Below are 19,605 nucleotides of genomic sequence, written 5' to 3' on the forward strand. Positions count from 1 at the left end.
ATAACCTTGGCTTTATCCTTGACTCATCTCTCTCATTCAACACGTCACTAAATTCAACCTTCACAAAATTCTGCCCTTTCCTCTCCATCGAAACTATCACACTAATCCAAGCACCTATCCTCTGCATCAGCCTACTTGCTGACCTCCCTGCCTTCTGTCTCTCCCTACTCCAGTCCATACTTCATTCTGCTGTCTGGTTCATTTTTCTACAAAACCGTTCAGTCCATGTTTCCCCACTCCTCAAGAACCTCCGGTGGATGTCCATCCACTTCCGTGTCAATCAGAAACTCCTTACCATTAGCTTTAAAACACTCAGTCACCTTGCCCCCTCCTCTGTTATCTCTCGGCTTTCCTACTACAAGCCAGTCCATACAGTTCACTCCTCTAATACATACCTACTCACTGTACCTCCATCTCACCTATCTCGCCACTGACCTCTCACCCTCATCCTGCCTCTGGCTTGGAACACCGCCCCCCTTTATATCTGACAATCACTCTCCCACCTTCAAAGTCCTACTGAAGGCACATCTCCTCCAAGAGACCTTCCCTGACTCGGCCCTTATTTCCTCTTCTCCCACCCTCTTCTGCATCACCCTTGCATTTGGATTTGCGCCCTTTATTCACCCCTCCCTCAGTCCCACAGCACTTATGTATACATCTGTAATTTATCTATATTAATGTAATTCATCTGTGCCTCAGTTCCCTCATCTGCCAAATGGGGTTTCAATTCCTGTTCTCCCTCCTACTTAGACTTTGAGCTCCATGTATTGTATCTTGTATTATTATCTTGTGTTATCTTGTCAGTGCTTAGTACAGTGCTTGACACATAGTAAGCACTTAAATACCATAATTATTATTATCGTTATCAGCATTACTATTATTATTATGTCCATGAGGGCATCTGAGTCCACAGTGGCTGATGGTTCTCGGCCCCAGGGCAGAGCACAGTGCTACAGTCAATTAGGTCATAAATGGCTTCTGCACATGGAAGTCTGGCAGTCACTTACAAAGCATTGCCCTCATGCCCACCATGCCCTCGTTGCACCTGTGCCCCAGCGGGAACATGACTAGGAGGGCCGAGAGAGCGTGAGTGGGACTGCGCAAGCGAAAAGCAACATAATCAACTCCTCCGTGCAGGCTGTTGTTCCTGAAGTGTCAGGATCAAGGCTCAGCCATCGCTCCTGATGGGAGACCTCAGCAATCGGCTCATTGGGTCTTTTGCCCCCACTCGCCCCTGGGCAGACCCGGGGATGGTGGTAGGGTTAGGGGTTCACCCCAGTGATCCCTAACCATCTCCTCAAAGAGGGTGGGGGTGTCCCCAGATTAATCCTCTCTTGGTCTACTGAGTGACCTCTCCTTGCCAACACTTAATGAGCTCATCAACCTCACCCCGGCCTATAGAAAAGCCTGAGTTCTGCCCCATACACTCTACTACACTGTACTAATGCTAATGATGGTATTTGTTACGCGCTTACTATGTGCCAAGCACTGTTCTAAACTCTGGGGTAGATACAAGGTAATCTGGTGAGATGAGGCTCACAGTCTTAATCCCCGTTTTACAGATGAGGTAATTGAGGAAAAGAGAAGTTAAGTGACTTAAGTGAGAAGTAAGTGGCGGAGCCAGGATTAGGACCCACGATCTCAGACTCCCAAGCCCGTGCTCTTTCCACTAAGCCACGCTGTTTCACACTGTACAGCCCAGCCCACACACTCCACTCCTCTAGCCTCGTCTCCGTTCTCATCTATCTCGCCACTGACCCCTTTCCCAAATCCTCCCTCTGGCCTGGAATTCTCTCCCCTTCGTGTATTCCAGAACACCACTCTCCACCTTCAGAGCCTTATTGAGGTCACATCTCCTCCAAGAAGCCTTCCCCAATTAAGATCTCTTTTTCCTGGCTCCCTCTCCCTTCTTTGTCATCTGGGCACTTGGATCTGTCTGTCACCTTTGGGCATTTGATATTTGCCCCACCCTCAGCCCCACAGCACTTATATAAACACCTATAAACTATATGTTATAAATCGTTTTTTGATATTAATGTCTTATCTCCCCTCTAAACTCTAAGTTAATTGTGAGCAGGGAACATATCTACCAAATCAGGTGCATTGTACTCTCCCATGCACTTAGTACAGTGTTCGGCACACAGTAAGCACTCAATAAATAGCACTGATGATGTTAATAATAATTTTGGTATTTGTTAAGCGCTTACTATGTGCCGAGCACTGTTCTAAGCGCTGGGGTAAACACAGGGGAATCCGGTTGTCCCACGTGGGGCTCTCAGTCTTCATCCCCATTTTACAGATGAGGGAACTGAGGCACAGAGAAGTTAAGTGACTTGCCCACAGTCACACAGCTGACAAGTGGCAGAGCCGGCAGTCGAACTCATGACCTCTGACTCCGAAGCCCAGGCTCTTTTCCACTGAGCCACGCTGCTTCCCATGTTGAGAGATGGAAGACCACCTGAGCAACACTGCCTGCCCAGGCAGCAGGGAGAGCTCCTCTCCCCGGGTCATGACTGTTCTGTCGATTGTGTCAGCACTTAAAACAGTGCTTGGCATATAGTAGGGAAGCAGCGTGGCTCAGTGGAAAGAGCCTGGGCTTCGGAGTCAGAGGTCATGAGTTCGACTTCCGGCTCTGCCACTTGTTAGCTGTGTGACTGTGGGCAAGTCACTTCGCTTCTCTGTGCCTCAGTTACCTCATCTGTAAAATGGGGATTAACTGTGAGCCTCACGTGGGATCTGATTACCCTGTATCTACCCCAGCGCTTAGAACAGTGCTCTGCACATAGTAAGCGCTTAACAAATACCAACATTATTATTAAATACCATCATTATTATTATTTTTCAGATCGTGAAGATCCTCAATTCCTACACTCCTATCGACGACTTTGAGAAAAGAGTGACTCCGTCCTTTGTCCGCAAAGTACAGGTAAGCTCCCCGACCCTTCTGAAGAGGAAGACCTCTCCTAGTGTCCTTGGGAACCCAAGGGGATTTTGGATTAACTCCCATCCCTGTGTCACCGTGGGCACCATGATATTGAACCACATCTGCATACCGCAGAGAAAAGACACAGGCAGGAGGACTTTTCCTCCATCTCCAGGGCCCGCCCTATGGGGATACTGGGGGCCTGGGAGTCAGAAGGAACTGAGTTCTAATCCCAGCTCTGCCACTTGCCTGCTGTGTGACCTTGGGCAAATCACTCTCTTCTCTCAGTTACCTCATCTGTAAAATGGGGATTAAGACTGTGAGATCCAAGTATAACAGGGGCTGTGTCCAATCTGAGTACCTCATATCTACCCCAGAGCTTAGAACAGTGGTTGCCACATAGTTCGTGCTTAACAAATATTATTATTATCATTATTATTATCAAAGACCCTACTGGCTGGGCAGGACTGACACTATGCCATGCTGCCCCATTAGCTATCTAAAGCCTGCCTACCCATGGCCAGTGCTCTCCCACTTGCTCTCTCTCCCAAAACCCCAGTGCCCAAAGAAGAGAGTTGGCATCTGTGCAACCCCAGTGCCAGAAATGCCTGGCATGGCCTCCTCCCCCAGCCTGCAGCTCAGGCTGGTGAGGGCCAGGAGGGGCAGGCCAGGGGTCACCTGGCTGGCCTACGGATGACTGACCAAGGGCCCTGCATTTTCTCCAGCTTCTCTTCCCCCTGCCCCCCGGCTCTGGTTCCACGAGTTCATTTCCTTCAGCTCCATTGGAAAGCTCTCGCCTCTACTCTCTGCTTCTCGTTCCAGGCCCTGCTGAGCAGTCGGGAGGACACGCCCCAGTTGATGATGGACACCAAGTATCTGTTTCAAGTCATGTTCCCCTTTGCCCCCTCCCCACACGCCCTGGAATTGATAGAGATCCCCAGCAGCTTCAAGCTGGGCTTTCTCACAAGATTGTAGCAGGAGAAAGAAAACGTTTAGCTTTTTTTCCTCCAAAGCAAGAACATCCGATCCCTGGGGCCTCAATCTGCTCCTAGGACACTGTCCAGGGGCCCGGGCTAGAAAATGGGATCATTCTCCAGACGGCTTCCCCGCCGACCTTCCACCACGAAGCCTGCAGAGCTGTCCGCTGAGGCAGGGTCTGGCGTTTCCCCTCAGAAGTTCCACTGAGGCAGGATCAGGTGTTCCACCTCAGAAGCTCATAGCCTCAGCGGAGCTCCGAGGAGGCCCGGGCCTTATTCCAAGTCTGATCTGCTCGTGCTGAGACTGGCCATCTGAGACAACCACAGAGCCCTGCCCCATAAACAGACCCCTCTGGGGGCTAGAGCCACTTGGACGGCTTCCCTGTCCGGTGGGCCCTGAAGGGCCTTGATGGGTGGGCCACAGATGCTCCAGTTTCAGCGTGAGGAGATCCAGGCTCTAGGTTGGGAAGCCCGGGGGCTCCCAGACGTCATGCCTCCAGGACCCTCCCGAAGTCCTGGACTTTACTCCTGCTGCACTGCTCCCAGTGGGCAAGGGCTATTCAGATGTGCCTGTGAAGTGAAGCCTTGAGCTGCCCCAAGCCGTGCACCTCCGAAATGCAGTGAAACATCCCGACGCAGCTGTTCCTCCCAAGGCCCCTGAGCAACATCACCTGTGTCGGGATTGGAACTTTAAGGGTCAGGTGACCCAGGGCCATCGTATCAGCCATCACTCTTGGGGTTGTCACCCAGGGTCTCTGCCCCGGGCCTGTAGGTTGCTCCTATTGCCACATTTTTGTTAGCACATTTCTCTCCTCCAGCCCTATGAATAAAGAGCCGGTCCCAGAGGGCTGCAGTCGACCCTCCTCCAATTCGATCCACATTCGGATTTGGTCATTTCAATCAGGCGCGTTGCGTGGCTCAGGTCTACGCTGGAAGCTCTGAACTGGGAAAAGCCAAAGAGGAACAGCCAGGGCCCCGGCGTACTGCCCTGGCCGAGAGCCTGTCGGAGTCTCCCACGAATTTGGCACTGTGAGATTCCGGGTGGGGTTTGGGGGTGGGACTCCAGAGTGGTTTTCCAGGAACAGGACTGCGGGCAGGAGAGGCGGTCAGATGATGGAGCGAGCCCAGCCCGTTGAAACTCCTTGCGTCCCTTTCTCATCTTCGTGCCCTGGGAAACTCTCCCTCCCAACACTATGTAAGCTTCTTGAGGGCAGGGAGCATATCTGCCAACTTTACTGTACTGTGCTCTCCCAAACGCTTAGTAGAGTGCCCTGCAAAAAGTAATCACTCAGTAGATATTATTAATTTGACTCCATCTCCTCCCTTAACCCCACTACCCCTTCCAGTTATTGCCTACCTCCCTCCTATCATTCCTGTTCATTCTCCTTGAGCCAGTTGTTTACTCATGGCGTAGTGGATAGAGCACGGGCCTGGGATCTAATCCTGGCTCCACCACTTGTCTGCTGTGTGGCTTTGGGCAAGTCACTTCCCTTTTCTGGGCCTCTGTTACCTCATCTGTAAAATGGGGATTGAGGCTGTGAGCCCCACATGGGACAGAGACTATATCCAACCCGATTTGCTTGTATCCACCCCAGCGCTTAATACAGTGCCTGACACATAGTCAGCTCTTAACAAATGTCACAAATATTATTATTATTACTATTATTACTCCCTTTGTCTCCACTTCCTCTTCTCTGACTCTCTCCTTGATCCCCTGCAGTCCCCTGCACTTCTGCCCCGCTCCATTCAATCAGTCAATTAGAGACATTTATTGAGTGCTTACTGCGTGCAGAGCACTAAACTAAGGACTTGGGAGAGTACAGTGCAAGAGTTAGACATGTTCTCTGCCCACAAGGAGCTTACAGTCCATTGAAACTGCCTTTTCCAAAGTCACCAAAAACCTCCTTGCCAAATTCAGTGGATTCTAATTCTCCTTAACCTCTTGGTTGCCTTTGATGCTAAGTACCATCCCCTTGTGCTGGAAACTCTATCTAATCTTGATTTCACTGACACTGTCATCTCTTGGATCTTCTGCTATCTCTCTGGCCTCTCCCTTTTGGTCTCTTTCACCGACTCTTCCTCTGCCTTCCACTCCCCTACTGTGTGGGGATTAGGGTCCCCCAAAATTCGGTCTGTGTCCCTTTCTATTCTTCATCTACACTCAGTCCTTTGGGGAGCTCATCCATTCTCACAGTTTCAACTTCCATCTCTACACCGTTGACTCCCAAACCTACACCACCAGCCCTGACCTCTGTCACCTCTCTACAATTTTGCATTTCCTCCTGCCTTCAGGACATCTCTACCTGGATTACCCACTGTCACCTCAAACTTAACGTGTCCAAAATGGAAAATCTCATCTTCCCTCTAAAACTTCCCGTGACCTTCCCGTTGCTGAAGATGATACTGCCATCCTTCCTATATCACAAGCCCCCAACCTTGGCATTATCCTTGACCTATCTCTCTCCTTCAGCCCGCATATTCAGCCAGTCACTAAATCTTGTCGATTCTATCTCCACATCTCCAAAATTTGCACTTTTCTATTCATCCAAACTGCTACTGCACCGGTTTAAGTATTTGTTATAACTCATTTAAACTACTGCATCAGCCTTCTCACTGACCTCGCTGCCTCCAGCCTCTCCCCTCTTCAGTCTGCTGCCTGGATCATCTTTAAAAAAGATGATTTTGCAGACATCTCCCCACTCCTCCGATGCCTCCACTGGTTGCCCATTCATCTCTGCTTGAAGCAGAAACTTCTCATCATCGGATTCAAGCCGCTCAATCAGCTCTCTCCCCCTTATTTAATAATAATGCTATTTGTTAAGCATTTACTATGTGCCAAGTACTGTTCTAGGCACTGGGGTAGATACAAGGTAATCAGGTTGTCCTACGTGGGGCTCAAATTCTTAATCCCAATTTTACAATGAGGTAATTGAGGCACGGAGAAGTTAAGCGGATTGCCCAAGGTCACACAGCAGACAAGTGGCGAAGCCGGTATCAGAACCCATGTCCTCTGATTCCCAAGCCTACATTGATGCCACTAAGCAATGCTGCTTCTCCAATAATAATAATGTATGGTATCTGGGAAGCACTTACTATGTGTCAGGCATTGTTCTAAGTGCTGGGGTAGAAACAAGGTAATTCAGTTGGACCCAGTCTCTATCACACACAGACCTCACAGTCTTAATCCTCAGTTTACAGAAGAGGGAACTGGGGCCCAGAGAAGTGAAGTGACTTGCCTGAGGTCACACAGCAGATAAGTGGCAGAGCCGGGATTAGGATCCTTGACTTTCTGACTCCCAGTCCTGTATTCTATCCACTAGGCCATGCACAGGCCAGCACTCTCTCCATCTTCAAAGCCCTCTAGGAAGCCTTCCCAGATGAAGCTCTCATCCCACCCACCCAAATTCCCCTCCCTATTGCTTCTCCCATGCATTTAGTCCTATTTATTGCCATTGTTCTTGTCTGTCCATCTCCCCCGATTAGACTGTAAACCCGTCAAACGGCAGGGACTGTCTCTATCTGTTGCCGACTTGTTCATCCCAAGCGCTTAGTACAGTGCTCTGCACATAGTAAGCGCTCAATAAATACTATTGAATGAATGAATGAATAGTCCCACCCCCCAAGCGTGAGGTATCCCTCCCCGCATCTCCAGCACTATAGGACGTATATTCAGTTACTTCCCTTTCCTGTAATTGATTTTGAATAAATCCTGTAATTTATTTTAAATAATGTCACTCCTATTAGACTGTAAGATCCTTGGGATCAGGGATCATGTCTACCAACTGTATTGCACTCTCCCAACTGCTTAGTACAGTGCTCTGCACACCATAGGTGCTCGGAAACTATTGAACCACTGAATCATAGCTCTCTCAGGACCCCAAGTACTGTGTCAACTATATCTTTTTTTGAGATCTTTTTTGGGAGTCAGAGGTCATGGGTTCTAATCCCGGCTCCGCCGCTAGTCAGCTGTGTGACCTTGGGCAAGTCATTTAACTTCTCTTTGCCTCAGTTACCTCATCTGTCAAATGGGGATTAAAAAAAAGAACTGTGAGCCCCAAGTGGGACAACCTGATCACGTTGTATCCCCCAGCGCTTAGAACAGTGCTTTGCACATAGTAAGCGCTTAACAAATACCACAATTATTATTATTATTATTATTTCTTTGGTATTTGTTAAGGCACTGGGGTAGATACAAGCTAATCAGGTTGGACACAATTAGTGTCCCACGTGGGGCTCCATAGTCTTAATCCCCATTTTACAGATGAGGTAACTGAGGCACAGAGAAGTTAAGTGACTTGCCCAAGGCCACATAGACAAGTGGAGAAACTGGGATTAGAACCCAGGTCCTTCTATCCCCAGGCCCACACGCTAATCCACTATGCCACCGTGCTGCTTCTTGTTCTCTCCCAAACACCGAGTACACTGCTCTGCACACAATTAGCACCTCAGTGCATACCACTGATGGATGGATTAATTGACTCCAACTCCTCCCAGAGCTTGCCCTTCTACGAAGGCTCCTGTGTCCTTCCAGATCCCTGTGACCCAAGCCAGGCAGATTTCTGTAGCTGGAAGGGAGGTTGAGAGGTCATCTGGTCCTGCCCCTGCCTCAAGACAGCTGAAAAACCAAATGACTATGGGCAGTTGTATCCACAGGGTACTCGTCTTGTCCACAGGATACTAATCTTTTTGATGGGACTTAGAGAAAGTGGCCCTTCCAAGCATAAGGGGTGGCCACTGGGCAGGCAGGAGAAAGAGCAGGGGCCTGGGAGTTAGAGGACCTGAGTTCTAATCCTGATTCTGCCACTTACCTGCTCTGTGTGACTTAGGGTGAGCCCCTTAACTTGTCTGTGCCTCAGTTCCTCATCTGTCAAGTGGGGTTTCAACACAGGTTTCTTCTCTTACTTAGAATATGAGCCCCATGTGGGACAGGGATTGTATCTGGCCTGATTATCTTTTATCTACCCCAACACTTATTTTAGTTCGTGACACAAAATAAGCACTTAACAAATACCACAATTATTATCTAAGAGATACAGAGAAAAGGCATCTTATCCCCATTTTACAACTAAGGAAACTGAGGGCCAGAGAGAAAAAGTGAAACAGCGTGGCTCAGTGGAAAGAGCCCGGGCTTGGAAGTCAGAGGTCATGGGTTCGAATCCCAGCTCCACCACCTGTCAGCTGTGTGACTGTGGGCAAGTCACTTCACTTCTCTGCTCCCTCACCTGTAAAATGGGGGTTAAGACTGTGAGCCTCACGTGGGGCAACCTGATTACCCTGTATCTACCCCAGCGCTTAGAACAGTGCTCTGCACATAGTAGGCGCTTAACAAATACCAACATTATCCCCGTTTAGACTGTAAGCCCCAATTAGACTGTAAGCCCCAATTAGACTGTAAGCCCGTCAATGGGCAGGGATTGTCTCTATCTGTTGCCAAATTGTACATTCCAAGCGCTTAGTACAGTGCTCTGCACATAGTAAGTGCTCAATAAATACTATTGAATGAAAGAATGAACTTGCCTGAGGTCACCCATCAAACCAATGGCAGAGCTGGACTAGAACCCAGATCTCCTGACTTCCAGTCCTCTCCTCTTTCTGGTAGGCCACACTGCTCTCTGCTGCTCTCCCCTCTCTGAGATGGAGCTGGGAGCCTCCACGGGGGCAAATCTGCAGTGTGGAATCCCCTTCAGCCAAATAAGGATGACCTTATCTGCCAGCCTCTCCCGGGAGTCTGATGTTCTTTCACAAAGCAAGTGAAACCAAGATGAATGTGAAACCTGCTGCAGGATTAGAAACAAAAGCCCCTCTGGTCCAGCAAGAGACATCTGGGGTTAGGGGATCAAAGGAGCTGGCGTTAAGAGCCCATCCCTGGGAGAGGCAGGTGGGTGGGTGAGGGGAAGACAGGGAGAACAGGTGAAGGAGCCAGAAAACTTGCCTCGCATGTAATGACAGATGTCCGAAGGATCGATCGGGAGCGGACTTGAGGCTGGGTGGGAGGGAGGGTGGGGGCAGGTACAGCCTGGGGAGGGCTCTCAGAGGGGAGGCAGGGGAAGAGCCGAAGCCCTACAGGGAGGGAGTGTTCTGGTGGGGAGGCAGAAGGGACCCTCTTTGGCGGGGACCGCACCGCCCAATTCCCCTTTGGGGCTAGACCCCTTTCGTCCTGCCCAGAATGAAAGGCGAAGAAGGTCACGACCAGACTCCCTGTCCTGGGCTGAGTTGACAGGCCAGGTGTGCACAGACGGGCTCCGGCTCCAGGAGGCAGAACGAACCACCGGGCACCAAGGAAGTCTGGGCCCGCGGGCGGATCAGGGGCCAAGCACTCGAAGCTCCTCTGAGCCCTCAGCTGCACTGAGGCAGCCATTGAGCCTCAACGGGTGACATGGGCTGGCTCTACCCCAGGCAGAGCCTGGTCCACAAGCTACAAGCATCCTCAAAAATCCACTTGCTCGTGCAGCTTTCCCCCTAGAAATAGGAAGAGGAAATCTAAGCCTTCCGGAACAGGTGGCAGCTTGAGGCTGGGGTTAAGCTGAAGGCCCCGATAAGGAGCTTAGAGGGCCCAGCCAAGGGCCACCCTCCCGCCCTGCAGACACATTGCTGCCGGAGGCTCCAACTTCTCCAGCTGGTCAGCACCAAGTCGGCCTCGGCGAAAGGTAGGCGGTGTATCATGCCTGTGGGGAATGGTTTCTGGGCCTTTTCAGCCGGGGAGAATATGGAGGGCTACCCATCCTTGTTTACAGATGGGTAAACTGTAAACTGTCCACTTGGGGAGACTCTTTGGGAAACCCGAGAACCCATGTCTGGAGTCTGTGGACACAGAACCTTCCTGGAATGCTGGCAAAGGCCTTTTGGGGTCACCTAATCTACTTCCCAGATTGAATATTTTCAAAAGGGAGGGTTGGGGAGTGTTTGTAGGGGGTTTGACATTTGGGGGTTCTTATCCTCAGCCACCAATCTCCTACTGCACGAGCAAAGTACAAACCAGAGAGAATTGGATCCCGTTGTAAAAGTGTGTGAGCCCTCCCCTCCGACACCAAGATCCCAGATGCCGGGGTCCCCGGGGGGGCTGGGTCCTCTTCAAGGGGCTCCAAACCCAGAAGCTATTGGGGAGGGGGTTGAGGTTTCACTGGAAATGGTGGGGAGGGTGGAAACGGGTATAGCAAAGTCAGAACTGAACCTGGTTTGCCCAACTGGGCTCAGCCCATTGTGGCCCACCATTTTACAGCCTCGAGCAAGAGCTGCAAACACAAGTCCAAACAATAAATTACTATGAATACATGTGCTATTTATTAAGCTCTATGTGCCAGGCACTGTACTAAGCGCTGGGATGGATACAAGCAAGTCAAGTTGAAGAGAGTCCCTGTCCCCTATGGGGCTCACAGTCTAAGTTGGACAGAGGAAGATTTAATCCCCATTTTACAGATGAGGCAACTGAGGCACAGAGGAGTTAAGTGACTTTCCCAAGATAACACAGCAGACAAGTGGCAGAGCCAGGATTAGAACCTAGATCTTTCTGATTCCCAGGCCTGGACTCTATCCACTAGACCTTGCTGCTGTAGTTTGCCGTATTTTTTTGGTTTCTCAGTCAATTCATCAGTGATATTTATTAAACACTGTGTGCAGAGCACTAGATTAAATGCTTGGGAAAATTTAACACAACAGATTTGGTAGAAATGTTCTCTGCCCACAAGGAGATTGCAGCCTAGTGGGAGAGACAGGCAGTAAAATAAATTACAAATATTTACATGAGTGCTGAGAGACTGAGGTGAATATCAAATGCTTAAAGAGTACAGATCCAAATCTGATGCAGAAGGGAAAGGGAGGAGGGGAAATGAGAGCTTAGTCAGGAAAGTCATCTTGGAGATGTGATTTTAATAAGGCTTTGAAAGTGGGGAGAGGGGTGACCTGTCATATATGAAGGGGAAGGAGTTCAGGCTAGACGGAGGAGCAAAGTGTCCAGGCTAGGTTATAGTAGGAAATCAGCGAGATAAGGTAGGGAGGAGAGCTGATTGACAGCCTTAAAGTCGATGGTAAGAAGTTTCCGTCTGATGCAGAGGTGGATGGTTGCCCATTCACTGCAGGTACTTGAGGAATGAGGAGATGTGGACTGAACTTTTTATAGAAAAATCATCCAGACTGCAGGGAGGCTGATGCAATAGTCAAGGTGAGAGATGATAAGCGGTTGGATTGATGTCGTAACAGTTTGGATGGAGAGGAAAGGCTGGACTTTAGTGATGCCATAAAGGTAAGACTGACAGGATTTTGGTGACAGATTGAATATGTCAGTTGAATGTATCGAGGATAATGCCAAGGTTACGGGCTTGTGAGACAGAAAGGATAGCTGTATTGTCTATAGTGATGGGAAAGAAAGGGAGAGAACAAGCTTTGGATTGGAAGATGAGCAGTTTTATTTTGGACAAGTTATTTTAGAGGTTTGTGGGACATTCAGGTAGAGGTGACCTGAAGGCAAGAGGAAATGTGAGACTGCAGAGGAGAGAGATCAGGGCTGGAGAGGTAGATTTTGGAATTATCCGCCTAGATGAAATTATAGGAGTGAATGAGTTCTCCAAAGGAGTGGATGCAGAGAGAGAATCAAAGAAGGGGAGGCAGAATTGAGGTTTAAGGGACTCCCTCAGTTAGAGGGTGAGAAACAGAAGAGGAGATTGTGAGAGATACTGAGATGGAGCGATCAGAGAGTTCAGCAGAGGACAGTGTAAGTGAAGCCAAGGTTGGGTAATGTTTCCAGGAGAAGCGGGTGGTAGGCAATGTTGAAGGCAGCTGGAGGGATTAAGGAGGATTAGGATGGAGTTGAAACAAGAAGGAAATCGCTGGTAGCTGATGGCAGCTTCTGTGGAGTAAAAAGGAGGGAAGCCAGAGTGGAGGTGATCAAGGAGCAAATTGGAGGAGAGGAAGCTGAGGCAGCAGATGTAGACAATTTGCCCAAGGAGTTTGGAAAGGAATGGTAAGAGGGAGTTGGGGTGATAACTGGAGGGAGCCCTCAGGCAGGGATGGACTTTTTTTAGGATAGGGGCTGCATGAACATGTTTGAAAGCACTGGGGAAGAAGCCATTGGAAAGGGAACGGTTGAAGACGGCAGTCTGGGAGAAAAGAAGAGAGGGGACAAGTGTTTTGATAAGATGTAAAGGGATGGGGTCAGAGGCGTAAATTCGTGGATTCACGGGAGTCCCAGGCACAGACTTTCCAGCTCATCCAAGTCCGTTGCCGGATTTTCCATGGCGACTCAGACAGCCACTCTCCCCCTATCTTTTTGGGTGAGGAGGTGTGTCCGTGTCTGTGTATATAACTTCCAGGGTTAAAGAGGAGACAGTGAGAGTCGAGCGTGAGAGCGTGGCTAGAAAGACTGACCGGTGACTGACCGGTGACCACCAAGCCCTTGTGTAATTAGCCCAAAACAGCAGGATTGGGGTTTCCGCTCCTTTCTTCTCTCCAGCCACAGCCCGCGAGGAAGATGTGCGACCAGACGTTTTCAGTGAATGTGTTCGGCTCCTGTGACAAATGTTTCAAGCAGAAGCCTCTGCGAACCGTTTTCATCAAATCCCAGCAGCTCAGCTACTGCTCGTTATGCGTGGAAATGGTATGGCCCCACTCATTCGATTCCTAGTATTTAGTGGGTACTTGCTGTGGGCACCATATTATGCCCTCGGGAGAGGACAAGAGAGGTGAAAAACTCAACCTCTGCCCTCCAGGAGTTTACAGTCCAACAGGTTTTTATCGGGAAGTTGTTGGCTGGACAGTGGCCCGAGCACATTGACTCAGCCCAATTTTGATCATCGTCATCATCACATCCAAAGGAGGGACTATTGCTAAGTCGACCTCGGCCAGGAGAGTTTGAATATCTGGTGGGTAGGGGCGAACCCTGGGGGACCCACACACACTCACTACTCTCTGGGCACACACTCTCTGAGCTGCCCTCCTAGAAGCCCAAATTCGCATAATCCCAGCCTGGCATAATAATAATAATAATAATGTTGATATTTGTTAAGCGCTTACTATGTGCAGAGCACTGTTCTAAACGCTGAGGTAGATACAGGGTAATCGGGTTGTCCCACGTGAGGCTCACAGTTAACCCCCATTTTCCAGATGAGGTAACTGAGGCACAGAGAAGTGAAGTGACTTGCCCACAGTCACACAGCTGACAAGTGGCAGAGTCAGGATTCGAACCCATGATCTCTGACTCCCAAGCCCGGGCTCTTTCCACTGAGCCACGCTGCTTCTCTTGGAACCAGGAACAGAAAAATGGGGGAGAGGAGAGGGCTTATTTGCCCATAGTCGGTCAGTCAGTCAGCCAGTCAATCGTATTTAGTGAGCACTTACTGAGTGCAGGGCACTCTACTAAGCTCTTGGGAGAGTACAATATAACGATATAACAGATATATTTCCTACCCACTGTGCGCTTACAGTCTAGAGGGGGAGACAGACATTAATATAAATAAATAAATTGCAGATATGTACATAAGTGCTGTGGAGCTGGGAGTGGGGATGAATAAAGGGAACAAGTCAGGGCGACAAGAGATGGAGAAGAGGAAAGGAGGGCTTAATCAGGGAAGGCCTCCTGAAGGAGATGTGCCTTCAGTAAGGTTTTGAAGAGGGGGAGAGTAATTGACCGTCAGATATGAAGGGGGAGGGCATTCCAGAACAGAGACAGAAGGCGGCCGAGAGGTCAGAGGTCGGTGGCGAGATAGATAAGATCGAGGTACAGTGAGAAAATTAGCATTAGAGAAACGAAGTGTGCGGGCTGAGTTGTAGTAGGAGAGTAGCAAGGTAAGGTAAGAGGGGGAAAGGAGGGGAAAGGTGATTGAGTGTTTTAAAGCCTAAGGTTAGGAGTTTCTGGCTGATGAGGAGGTGGAGGGGCAACCACAGGAGGTTCTTGAAGAGAGGGGAAACATGGCCTGAACATCTCTGTAGAAAAATGATCCAGGCAGCGGAGTGAAGTATGAACTGGAGTAGGGAGAGACAGGTGGCCACGGACACCCTGGTCACATTTATATTTACCATGGCATCGCCACAAATGAGTAATATTTTTCCCCTTCGAGTCCACATTCCTGATCCTTGCTTTGCCCTAAGGCTTTATTTTTAGTGAGCTATGGTATTTATTAAGTGTGTACTATGTGCCAAGCACCAAACTAAGCACTGTGATAGACCCAAGTGACTCACATTAGACACGGTCCCTGCCCACATGGGGCTCACTCTAAGAGGGAGAATAGATATCGTGTCTCCACGTTGCAGATGAGGAAACAGAAACTCAGGGGGGCTAAAGTGACTTGTCCAAGGTCACAAAGCAATTGCAGAGCTGCAGTTAAAACTCCTGTTTCCTACCTCCCAGATCCCATGTCCTTTCCACTACACCACACTCCCTCTTTTCTTGGTTTGATAGCAGAAATGAGGCTAGATACAAAAGAAATAATGGAAAAATGTCAGTCTTGCAGCCTTGTGAACTTCATCGGAGAAGATATTAACACACAAACTCTCCTTTCTTTAATCTGAGATGGTAATTTCAGTGACTACATAAAAACCATTCCCCTTAAACTGACTTGGTACAGATTCCCTATGAATCAGCACTGGGAATTTTCCAGCTCTTCTTGGCCAACGCAGTGAAAACTTTCATACCCATCCTCCACAGATGCAGAAAGTTAGAGGAACCTGGCTTTTGTAACTACAGGGGTGCTTAACTTAACCACAGTTCTGACGAGGAGCAGCCAAGATCCTGGGAGCCTGGGTCAGCACCTCATCCTCTCGGAAGGGAGACAAACATTTCCTCCATCCGATACACACCTTCCCAGGGTTGATCAGGGAGCTGGAAGGATCCCAAGGCTGGGGCAGACCCCTAGAGGAGAAGCAGGACTCATCTTTTCCCAGGCTCAACTCCCTGGAATAGCTGGGCTTTGGACTGGATTTGGTCCTGAGCATTCCAGGTCATTTCTGAACATCAATAACTCAGAGAGCTGAGCCTGAGTTGACAGAGATGGGTTAGGTTTGCAGCATTGATATTTCTAACCACCTCAGCAAAGTCGGGCCTTTCATTGGAATTAGGCAATCTTGAATGCTTTTAAAAGGAAGGAAGTGGCTGCTGAACAAAGACTTACCTCTATCCATTGGTCTTTTTTTCCCCACACAGTCAATATCAGACTCTTAGCATCAGAGAAAATAACCTTGCAATAGCAAAATGCTCATCCCATTTACCTTCTGCAGTGGGTACTCGATAGCTAAAAGGTTTAGGGGTGCCTTGCCTCACTACCAGGTTCCTGGGTACAGTGGGCCGTGGCTTTGAAATCCACACATCACCCAGTCAGCACTTTGAACTCGTGAGACAGATCCACCTGGACATCCTGCTGAAGTGGAGATTATTAAATACCGTAACTATTAATAGTCTAAGACACAGAGCAGGATTACAGGTCAATCTGCTGGCAAAGAATGCTCTGAGAGTTGCATTTCTGTTTCTTGAACTTATTTTTAGAAAAATGGAAATCAAACCTAAAACGAACACAAAAGAATACCCCGATCAAGACTTGTCAGTGTGACATGAAATTGACATTTAAAATCAGGGCAGTAAGTATCCATCCATCCAAGAAGAGTTTGGATAAATTAATGGATGAGGACCTCCTACTAGGCTATTAACGGGAAAGCAAAGGATGATGGAGGATGATGGAAAAAAGAAAAAACTCACTTCCAATTAGCACTACCCAAATCCTGCTATTTCTCCCTAAAACAGAACCCTGGGCTGGATTCACTCTTGGTGTCATCCACTAAGATACTTGCTCATGGTTTTAGGTAAATCTTAAGCCCCTAATCATGGTGGGGTTCATTTAATCAGCTCGATTCTCTCCTTTGCTAGACATTTCAGAATAAGTCACCAAAACACATGCCTTGAAGATAATGCTGGGAGGAAGAGGATGATGGGGGAAGCAGCATGGCCTAGTGGAAAGAGTATGGGCTGGGAGTTGGAGGAGCTGGGTTCTAGTCCCTGCTCTGACACCTGCCTGCTCTATGATCTTGGGCAAGTCATTTAACTTCTGTGTGTCTCAGTTTCCTCAATTGTAAAATGGAGATTCAGTACCTGTTCTCCCTCCTACTTAGACCGTGAGCCCCACATGGGACAGGGACTGTGTCTGACCTGATTGATTTGTATCTACCCCAGCGCTCAGAAAGGTGCTTGACAGGCAGTGAGCATTTAACAAATACCATTTTAAAAAACCAATAAATAAATAAAAATTGTGAGCTCTCAAAAGCAGAGAGCAAGTCTTACCCTTCTTCTATCTGCTCTGTGGCCCTGCACTACCCACAGAAGCGACTCAATCAATAATGCTGATGATGGCGATGATGAGAGGCAACCAAATTATCTTAGAGGAAAACCAGTGCACTGAGCTGTGGGTATCCTGTCTATTTTGAGTTTGAGCGAGGATGCTGAAGTCCCGGTAATGAAGATGGATGCTTCAAAAGCATTCACTTAGATCTGCTTCTGTCTTGCCTCTTCAATCAGTCAGCATTTAGTGAACACTGTGCAGACCATGGTCCTAAGGGCTTCATTCATTCATTCAACTGTATTTTTTGAGTGCTTACTGTGTGCAAAGTACTGTACTAAGTGCTTAGAAGAGTACAATATAATAATAAACAGACACATTCCCTGCCTACCACGAGCTCACAGTCTAGAGGGCTTGGACAGTATAACAGACTTTGATGACAATCCCTCCCCTCAAGGAGCTTATAGTTTAGTAGAGTTGGAGAGAGCGAGAGATCAGGCCAAAGAGCAACATCTGGGTCTGGACGCTCTTCACTGGGCCTCGGAGGGCTGTGGGAACCATGGTGTCCCAGCGGGGTTCCCTGCCTCGCCCAAAGGGTGTGTTCAACTAGGGCAGCACTGACTCTCCGGGGACAAGACAGCAAGGTCGGGGGGAGGCAGAAGGTGAAGAAGGCCTAAGACGGAAGGCCTGCTCTGACAGCCATTGCAGCTCGAACGCCTCCACCCCTAGCCTGCTGCCCTCCAGCTGCTGGGGCAAAGCCTTACTCTGCTGACCAAAACCTGCCCCCCCCCCCAGGCCCCATTGTCTCCAAACCTGGCCTGGGGGTGATCCCCAAGGGCTGCTGCACAGGTCCCACCCCCTTGCAACTCCCCTCCCTGCATTGGCTCCTGTGGGAGACCCCGTCCTTTGGCATCTTCCCTTCCTCATGGGTTCCTGCAGGAGACCCCCCCCCCACCAGCATCTCCCTCCCTTGACACCACGACTCCCTCCAGTTACGGCCCCATCTCCCTCCTACTTTTCCTCTCCAAACTCCTTGAGCAAGTTGTCTACACTCGCTGCCTCAAGATCTTCTCCTCCAATTCTCTCCTTGACCCCCTCCAATCTGGCTTCCGTCCCCTTCACTCTCCCTGTCGAAGGTCACAGATGATCTCCTTCTCGCCAAATCCAACAGCCGCTACTCCATCCTAATCCTCCTCTACCTCTCAGCTGCCTTCGACACTGTCGACCACCGCCTTCTCCTGGAAACATTACCCAACCTCGGCTTCACTGACACTGTCCTCTCCTGGTTCTCCTCCTATCTCTCTTACTGCTCCTTCTCAGTCTCTTTTGCAGGCTCCTCCTCTGCCTCCCAGCCCCTAACTATGAAGGATCTCTCAAGATTCAGTTCTGGGTTCCCTTCTATTCTCCTCCTACACGCACTCCCTTGGAGAACTCATTTGCTCAGTGGCTTCAAATACCACCTCTATGCGGATGATACCCAAATCTACATCTCCCACCCTGATCTCCCTCTGCAGTCTCACGTTTTTTCCTGCCTTCGAAACATCTATACTTGGATGTCCTCCTGTCACCTCAGACTTAACATGTCTAAAACAGAACTCATCTTCCCACCCAAACCCTGTCCTCCCCCCCACTTTCCCATCACTGTAGCACCCTTCCTGTCTCATAAGCCCGTAACCTTGGCATTATCCTTGACTCCTCTCTCTCGTTCAACCCACATATTCAATCCATCACTAAATCTTGTCCTTTCGACCTTCTCGACATCATTAAAATCCTCCCTTTCCTCTCCGTCCAAACCGTTACAAAGTAAATCCAATCACTTATCCTAACCCGCCTGGATTACTGTATCAACTTCCTTGCTGACCTCCCAGCCTCCTGTCTCTCCCTACTCCAGTCCATACTTCACTCTGCCGCCCGATCGTTTATTTTCTACACGTTTCTCCATTCCTCCAGAGGATGGGCATCTCCACATCAAACGGAAACTCCTTACTATCGGCTTTAAAGCACTCAATCACCTTGTCCCCTCCTACCTCACCTGGCTACTCTCCTACTCTCCCAGACCACACGCTTCGCTCCTCTAACGCCAGACTTTTCACCGCATCTCGATCTCGTCTATCTCACGGCTGATCTGTCTCCCATGCCGTCCCTCCTCGTATCCGACGAATACTCTTCCCGTCTTTAAAGCCTTACTGAAGGCACGTCTCCCAGAGGCCGTCTCTAAACTCTCCTTTCTTTTTCTCCCACTCCCTTCTGCATTGCCCTGACTTGCTCCTTTTATTCAGCCCACATCCCAGCACGTATCTACATATCCACAATTTATTTATTTACAGTAATGTCTGCCTCCCCCATTAATAATTATAATGATAACGATGGTATTTGTTAAGCACTTGGTCTGTGCCAAGCACTGCTGTAAGCGCCGGGGTACATACAAGGTAATCAGGTTGTCCCGCTCGGG

General features: G+C 49.2%; 1 protein-coding gene across 1 annotated transcript in view; it reads left to right on the forward strand.

The window, feature by feature from the left end:
- Positions 1-4,780, forward strand: part of MYO5C (myosin VC) — a 77,813-nt gene extending 73,033 nt beyond the window's left edge. The window contains exons 40-41 of the mRNA XM_029070254.2: positions 2,846-2,926; positions 3,746-4,780. Of these exons, the coding sequence (XP_028926087.1) occupies positions 2,846-2,926; positions 3,746-3,898 (234 nt within the window). The 3' untranslated portion in view covers positions 3,899-4,780. The remainder of the gene's footprint in view (positions 1-2,845; positions 2,927-3,745) is intronic.
- Positions 4,781-19,605: the final 14,825 nt, after the last annotated feature.

Source organism: Ornithorhynchus anatinus, chromosome 8, assembly GCF_004115215.2.
Source record: "Ornithorhynchus anatinus isolate Pmale09 chromosome 8, mOrnAna1.pri.v4, whole genome shotgun sequence".
In the NCBI taxonomy this organism is placed as follows: Eukaryota; Metazoa; Chordata; class Mammalia; order Monotremata; family Ornithorhynchidae; genus Ornithorhynchus; species Ornithorhynchus anatinus.